The 8,590-nt window shown below is 39.3% G+C and overlaps 1 protein-coding gene across 1 annotated transcript; it reads left to right on the top strand.

Moving 5' to 3' along the window:
• The first annotated feature begins 7,210 nt into the window (after positions 1–7,210).
• LOC132389978 (N-acetyllactosaminide beta-1,3-N-acetylglucosaminyltransferase 3-like) lies at positions 7,211–8,368 on the top strand. The gene has a single exon (XM_059962558.1). The coding sequence runs from the start codon at positions 7,211–7,213 to the stop codon at positions 8,366–8,368; it is 1,158 nt and encodes a 385-aa protein (XP_059818541.1).
• Positions 8,369–8,590: the final 222 nt, after the last annotated feature.

Here is an 8,590-nt window from a genome sequence, read left to right as displayed (position 1 = left end):
TTGAGACGGCTGATTTTATTGGAGGAATTTGAAAGAAGCATTCCTGTTGAGGAAAAGGCCTTACTTAAATGAGAGAGATACTGATAAATTACAGGACTGTGCTAGGTTAGCTGAAGAATATGCTTTAATACATAAGAATAAATTTCCTCAGGGCAGAAATTTTAAGAGGAAAAAGAACATGGAGACTCAAGATTAATTAGAAATTAAATCAGATGTTAATGAGAAAGGTAAGGAGGAAGGAAAACCTGTGAAGGAAAGACAGTTTGGTCTTATTTGTAATTATTGTAAGAAACCTGGCCATGTAATAGCCAACTGTATCAGATTGAAAAAGAAAGAGAAGGAAGCAGTACCAGATGCTTGTGTGCAACATACTGAAGCACCTGTAAAGTTACAGGGTTTGATAAACACAAATGAAGCTTTGTTAGAGTCTGACCAAATTAAAACGGGATATGATCATTTTATCACTGAAGAGTTTGTATCCTTGAAAGAAGGATCTACTCTGGTGCCAATAAAAATCCTTAGGGACACTGGAGCTTCTCAATCACTGATTTTAGACAGTGTGTTGATGTTTGATGAAGAGTCTGATACTGGTGAGGTAAATTACATAAGAGGTGTTGGGAGTGTTTTTATGCCTGTATTTACATAAAGTAAATTTAAAATCAGGGTTAGTTACTGGATTTGTTAAAGTAGGAATACAGCATAGCTAACCTGTGAAGGGTATTTCTTTATTGTTAGGTAATGACTTGAGAGGTGGACAAGTTTTTCCTGAAGTGCATTTGACAATGGAGTCAGAGGAACCAGAGTTGAATTCTAACACAGATTCTTCCTGTGTTGTGTCTAGAACCATGGCTAAAAAGTTTGATGTGCAGAATGAGGTTTTTACACAGGACAGTTCAACTCAGGATTCGAGATTTGAGAATGAGTCAGAGACTTTCTTATCTTCGTTGTTTGTACAAAATTCTTGGAGGAAGTCTGACTATGAAGATTTATCTCTGTCCCGGAAGGAGATGATAGCAGAGCAGAATGGAGACTGAGATTATGAAATAAAGAGAACAAGCTTTACTAGGTAGTGAAATTGAGAAAGTGCCAGTAGGATATTACTTGGAAAAAGGAGTGTTGTTGAGGAAGGGGAGATCGCCTACAATTCCAGCAAGTGAGGATTGGAATGTTGTTTACCAGGTAGTTGTCCCGAAAGTTTATCGAAATGAGATTCTGACGTTAGCTCATAGTGTGCCTTTAGGTGGACATCAAGGGGTAAGGAAAACTGTGGACAAGATTTTAAAACATTTTTACTGGCCTGGTCTAAGAAAAGATATGGCGAGGTTTTGTAAAACGTGCCATACTTGTCAAATTGTGCGTAAATCAAATCAGGTTACGCCAGTAGCTCCATGACAACCTATTCCAGCATTTGGTGAACCGTTTTCTAAAGTTATTGTAGATGGTGATGGTCCATTACCAAAGACAAAAACTGGTTGTCAGTATTTGTTGACTATCATGTGTACTTCATCTAGGTTTCCAGAGGCAGTACCACTTAGGAATATAACAGCTCAAACTGTGACAAAGGCTCTGATAAAATTCTTTACTTATTTTGGATTACCTAAGGAGATACTAACTGATCAAGGCAGTAATTTTATGTCTGGATTGTTTCAACAGATAGTTTATAAATTGGGAGCTAAGCAAATTACTTCGTCTGCATACTATCCAGAGTCGCAAGGTGCCTTGGAGAGGTTTCATTCTACCCTCAGGAATATGATTAGGACATATTGTGTTGAAAATGAAAGTGACTGGAATGAGTGTATAAACTTACTTTTATTTGCAGTAAGGGAATCGGTTCAGGAATCTTTAGGTTTTAGTCCATTTGAACGTGTTTGGAGACAGATTTAGAGGACCTTTAGCTTAATTGAAAGAACAGTGGATTAGTAAGGAAGTACACACTAATTTGTTGGACTATGTGTTGAAATTTAAGGACAGGTTACATTAAGCTTATAGCTTAGCCAAGGAAAATTTAAAGTTGGCTCAGGAGAAAATGAAGACTTGGTATGATAAGGAAGCTAGGATGAGGATGTTTAAGCCTGGAGATAAGGTGTTGGCTCTTCTCCCAGTGCAGACAAATCCTTTACAAGCTAGATTTCATGGTCCTTATGAAATTGTGTCTAAAATCAATTATGTGGATTACGTGATAAAAACTCCAGATCGTAGAAGGTCAACACAGCTTTGCCATATAAATATGATAAAACCATATTCTGAGAAACAATCTGCTACTGCGACAGTTGTGGTTAGTGAGAATGAGTTTGGTTTAACTAGGAACGTGATAGATGATTCATCTGACTTTCATTCTAAATCCAAGATTGTTTCTGTTAGGTTTCCATATTCAACCATTCTGGAAAATATTGATGAGAAATTAGCACATTTACAGCTAGAGCAGAAACAACAGATGAAGGAATTAAATTTTAAATATAAGGAGTTGTTTCCAGATGTTCCGAGAAGGACTACTATAGCTTCACATGATGTAGATGTTGGAGATGCCAAACCTATTAAACAACACCCATATAGGATGAACATAGAAAAATGTGAACTTGCTGAGAAGGAAATTGAATATATGTTAGAGAATAATATCATTAGACATTCTAACTCGAACTGGAGTTCGCCATGTGTTATGGTGCCAAAGCCAGATGGTAGTATTAGGTTTTTTACGGACTATAGGAAGGAGAATGCTGTAACGAAAACAGATGCTTATCGAATTCCTAGTGTAGATGATTGTGTAGATGAAGTTGGAAAAGCAAAGTTCCTTAAAAAGATTGATTTTTTGAAAGGGTATTGGTGTGTTCCATTAACAGACAGATGTAGGGAGATTCCTGCATTTGTAAATGCATCTGGATTATATGAGTATAATGTTCTTCCATTTGGGATGAAGAATGCCCCAGGTACTTTCCAGAGGATGATTAACTCTGTGATACAGGGATTGAAAGATACTGATGCTTATATTGATGATTTAGCGACAGGAAATAATAACTGAGAAGCACACATTATTGCGGTGGAGAAATTGTTGGAAAGGCTTTCAAAAGCTAACTTAACTATTAATTTAGTTAAGGGTGAATTTGGAAATGCCACTGTGACTTACCTTGGTTATGTTGTGGGTCAACGTAAGGTAGCTACTGTTCAGGCAAATATTCAGGCAATTTTAGAGATTCCCACTCCAACATGGGAAAAAAAAAACTCTCAGAAGATTCTTGGGAATGGTAGGATATTATCGAAAATTTTGTAAGAATTTTGCTAATGTTGCCCTTCCATTACCTAACCTTCTGCAGAAGAATGTGAAGTTTGTTTGGACAGTGCCTTGTCAAGAAGCATTTGAATAATTGAAAATAATGCTATGTCGACAACCTGTGCATAAGGCACCTGACTTTGAAAAATCGTTTTCATTGGCTGCGGATGCTAGTGATGAGGCTGCAGGAGCAGTATTATTGCAAAAGGAATGAGGGTGATGAGGTTGATCATCCAGTAGCTTATTTTTCTAAGAAATTTAATAAGCATCAATGAAACTATTCGACAATAGAGAAAGAATTGTTATCTCTTGTTTTAGCTTTGGAATATTTTGAGGTATATGTTGGTATAACTCAATAACCACTTATTGTAAACACTGATCATAACCTATTAGTTTTTCTGAGTAATATGAAAAACAAAAACAGAAGATTATTAAATCTGAGTTTGATGTTACAATAGTACAATATTGTGATAACTCATATTAAAGGTAAAGATAATGTGGTTCCTGATTGTCTATCTCGATGTTGAATGTACAATGCAATTTTATTTTGGAGTGTTTTTTTTTCAATTGTAACACTCCTACTGAATTGTGAGTTATAAGCTGTTATATGATGGTATTTTATATTATATATGTTATAACATTTATGCAATTGTTTTCTTGTAAGCAATTGTTCAAAATTTTTGTTCTTGTCAGAACAAAAATGTTTTTTTTGGGAGGGAGGTGTTACGTACTCGTGACATATGACAGTGGTACCCTTGTCACGTGACTGGGGTTGAAGCTATACTGGACTTGAGGTAATGGTCTCGTGCTGTTGGAGTGACGTCATTTTCCCGCCAGTAGAGATCACGTGATAGTTTTTTTTACAGTTTATAAAAGGAAGACCCCACCCTGTGAGGAGGGGCAGTTCGTGACTGGATTTGCGAAGTTGACTTCATGCCACTGCGTGATTTAATGGAATGACGCAGTTTAGTTGAAAGATGAAGTTTTATCTAATGCCTGAAGTTTAAAAGCTCATTGCCAGCCGTTTATTTACAATGCTATTAGTTTGAGAATCAGTAGAGTGTGAAGTTCGGAGTTCGGGAGTTAAAGATCGAGCAGAATCGATTTACGACGGTGAAACGGGTTCGACCTTATCTAGGAGGAATTCGTTGACTGTTCTCGTGTTAATCTCTGCGGGTTAGCAGAAGATTGAGGACAGTGTGATAAAGGAAAGGTCAGTGCCTTTAAGCCGTTTCGTTTCGTAAATATTTCGTGGGAAAAGTTCGACGTCGGGGATCGAAGCAAAACGACGTGAAAGAGTATTTAAATCGTCTTATACAGTCTCTCCTTTTAAATGAAATGTGAGCATTTCGAACTTTTGGCAATACTACTTTAAAAGAACTGTTTTTGCAACATTGCTTTAAGAACTGTTTAAACTGCATCGTTTTGAGAACAGTTTGAGCTGTCGCACAGCAGGTGTTTCCGGTTACGTTAGTGTCTGTTTGCTTTTGGGGGGTTTGTTTTCAGTATTTAATAAAAGTGTTATTTGTTATATAAACCCTTGCCGAACTCATATATTTATTGTTGCCTGAATACGTAACAATAGACATCCAAATGGAGTAGGGCTGATACAATGAAAGGCAAGGCATTGACAAATACATAGTTCACTACAAAGCAAGATGGTGAAAAAAGCGTTCAGCATGCTAGCCTTCATCAGTTACGGTGTAGAGTTTAGGGGCGGGGCATTATTTGCAGTTACATAAGTTGTTGTTGAGACCACTTTTGGAATATTCTCTTCAATTTTGGTTACCCTGTTATAGGAAAGACGCTGCCAAGTTGGAGAGGGTGCAGAAGAGATTTAGGAGGATGTATGTTTGGTCTAGAGTTACAGAGAGATTGCCCATGCTGGACCTTTATACCTTGGAGTATGGGAGGTGGCCTCAGAAGTTTAAAATCATAAGGGGTATTGATAAGATGGATTGTCATTATTGGAAAGTTGGAGAGTCCAACATGAGAGATCACAGATAGAAGAGAAGAGGAGGAACATTGAAAAGAGACCTTGGTGATAACTTCTGTACACAGAGGACAGTGAGTACCCGGAAGTAGCTACCAGAACAAGTGGTGGAAGTAGGTTCAACAGCAACAACTCGGGTCTTGGACTCAGGAAATGAGAGAGAAGCCTCAAGGTTTTTGGAATGTGGCCTGGCCCCTCAGCAAGACAAAGCCACGGAAACCGCCATTGTCTCTTGGAGACACCTTTGTGGAATGGGGACTGGGTTACGAGCAAACCCTCAGGGCAACGTGGTCTGGGTGACGGGGAAAGATTGCATCATCCCAACCTGATTGAGACCCCGTGAGTCCAGATAAAAGAGAGTCTGTAAAGACGGCCCCTCAGACGCACCAGAAGACACGCTAGAAATCCTGTGACAGCGTTTAATAGCGACAGCCGGTGGGGGGTTCGTGTGTGTCCTTCCCTTGCCTGGGATTGGCGGCCTTACCACGGAAGAACGGCTTTAGCTAAAGGAGAGGCCACAAGTGAACGGCCACACCAACGAGAATCCGACGGATCAAAATCATAAAGGTTGGAAAACCCGCAGGGTAACTGTTCCGTTTTATTCCTATTTCTCTCTCTCTCCAACAAAGTGCACCACAGCGACAATCAAAAGCCGGCAGCTTGTCGAAATGCAGTGAACCGTATATTTCCATTGGACAATTCGTTATCCCCTAGACAACGATAGAGCTTACTGATTATTATTATACCCGCGCTTTTAGATTTAGTATTGATGACGGACATTACCTGAATGTTTGTATTAACCTTATTTTTGTGCCCCTTTATCAATAAAAAACTTTTTAAAATAATGCCATCAGACTTCAACGGACCTCTCTATCTTTGCTGGTAAGTGATCCAGTTACGGGATGCGTAACAGAATACAATTCTCTGGTTAAGATAGAAGCAAAAAGCCAAGTTCCTTGAGTATACTTCTCTTTGTTTCTCCTATTGTAGGTATACATAAACCAGGTTGAAATACCACGAAAATCAGATGCTTTCAGTAGCTGTGCTAACACGTTACCTTCCCTGCACTGCCATATATTCAGTTACTAATCAATGGTCAATAATACATCATCTTCTATAGTATCAGTAACCTGTGAACTCAACCTGAATGGTGACCGAGCTGGGACCTTCCTCTTAGAGCAAAGATGGGGGGGGGGGGGGTGTTTGGGGACTGTTGATTTGATAGAAGTGAAAACGCTGATAAGAGGCATAGATAGAATGGAGAGCCAACAACATTTCCCCAGGGCAGAAATGACTAATATCAGGGGGCATGATGTTAAGGTGATTAGAGAAAAGTATAGGGGTTTGTCAGAAGTAGTATTTTTTTTTTAACAAAAAGTAAATGGTGGCTGTATGGAATGCACAGCCTGGGAAGTGATAAGGGTAGATGTATCAGTGAGATTTAAGAAGCTTTTAGATAGACACATGGATGAAGGAATAATGGACATCTATTTGAGAGAGTAGGGATCAATTGATCTTGGAGCAGATTAAAAGGTCGGTGCAACATCATGGGCAAAAATCCCTGCATTGTGCTATATTGCTCTATGTCTGGCCCAGCTCAGTTTAAGCCCCGAGAGGAGTGATGAGAGCTGTGAAGCGAGGTGGAATAAAGCCTTTGGAATCATATACCTTTAAGGCCCAGAAATAAACTATGCGACTTTCAGTTTAATGACAGAGATGATATCCTATAGGTAGATTTGTTTTTCTGCTGGGATGGAATGCTTCAGGTTAATTAAACTTTCAGCAGCGTGTAGGGCTCTGCCTATTCCTTACCTCACCAACATTTTGGGGTCAATATTACAAAGCATTAGTGATCTTCATTACAGCTTAAACTTCCCATTCTTCTCAAGCATCATGGAAATGTAAAGTTTTCTTTGAATTAATCAATTTTTTTTCTGTACTTCAGGTGAAAGATGAGAAGACATCGGCGATTCCATGAGAAAGTAGTGCTGGGTGTTCTGATTACTCTGGGATTGTTCTTCATGTTCTGGGATAATGACCAATGTCGAGAGACTGATGTTGTTGCAGAAACTGTTCATCGCATTGACCTGCCCAAGGTTGTTACTGGTGATGCAACTGAATCAGTGCTCAAGCCAAAGTGCCACGCGAACACGACATTGGTGCACCTGTCCTCATTTCATCAAGAGAAAGAGCACATAAAAAACTACTTGATGTATAAACACTGTCGAGAATTTGACATGATTCAAAATGTTCCAGACAAATGTGGTGGTCGAGAAGGATCTCAGAATGTCTTCCTGCTGCTGGTGATCAAATCTCACCCTTTCAATCAGGATCGGTGGGAAATGATAAGGAAGACTTGGGGCAAAGAACGCGAATTCAATGGGGTCCTAATTAAGAGAGTCTTTATTTCTGGTGTCTCTTCTGACCAAAATAAAAATAGGAAATTGAATCAGCTGTTAGCCATGGAAAACAGAGAACACAGAGATATACTACAATGGGATTTCTTGGATACCTTTTACAACCTCACCCTCAAACAATACAAGTTGCTGCAGTGGGTCAGTGAATTTTGCCCTAGTGCTAAATTCATCTTTAGTGCAGATGATGATGCCTTTGTCAACACCGATAACATGGTTGACTATTTGCTAGGCATGAAGGTTCAGCAACACCTGTTTATGGGCCGACTCATTTATGGGTTTGGGCCCAAACGCCAGAAGTCGAGTAAGTATTATATACCAGAAATATTGACCACCATCAAGTTTTACCCACCATACATTAGTGGAGCGGGCATACTCATGTCTGTGTATACAGCTCACATCATTTTCCACATAGCCCAAGACCTTGAACTGTACCCCATTGATGATGTATTTTTTGGGATGTGTCTGGCCAAGGCTGGACTAGCCCCACATCACCATAGCGGATTTAGGACAGCTGGATTTAGTGTTCCTTCTACCCAAGATGAATCTTTCAATCCTTGCTATTACCGTGAGTTGCTGCTAGTGCACCGTATCCGGACTTTTGAAATGCTATTGTTGTGGGATGCAGTGCATGATGCTAATCTGAAGTGTGTTCATGCTCCCCAGACGTCTGCATCCACGGAAAGGACCACATGAATCATGGGAGAATGTAGCAACTGTTGGAATCGAATGCAGTTTGTAACATGTGTTTGTTAATCAGTTGTTTATGCAATGTAAGAAGGTTAATTCCTAAATTATATTGGAGGATTCATTAATTCATAAGGTTGGCGCCTTTCTACATTCTACAAATGTTTGTAAAGATATTAGGTGTCATCACTCAGCCTAATTCTGACTGCACCCATAATGACATTACAATAT

This window comes from Hypanus sabinus, unplaced genomic scaffold (assembly GCF_030144855.1).
Source record: "Hypanus sabinus isolate sHypSab1 unplaced genomic scaffold, sHypSab1.hap1 scaffold_727, whole genome shotgun sequence".
NCBI lineage: Eukaryota > Metazoa > Chordata > Chondrichthyes > Myliobatiformes > Dasyatidae > Hypanus > Hypanus sabinus.
This window is presented reverse-complemented; position numbering and strand designations above follow the sequence as displayed.

Excerpts from the sequence above, each read along its gene's own strand:
- LOC132389978 (XM_059962558.1), top strand. The coding sequence starts at position 7,211 with ATGAGAAGACATCGGCGATTCCATGAGAAAGTAGTGCTGGGTGTTCTG.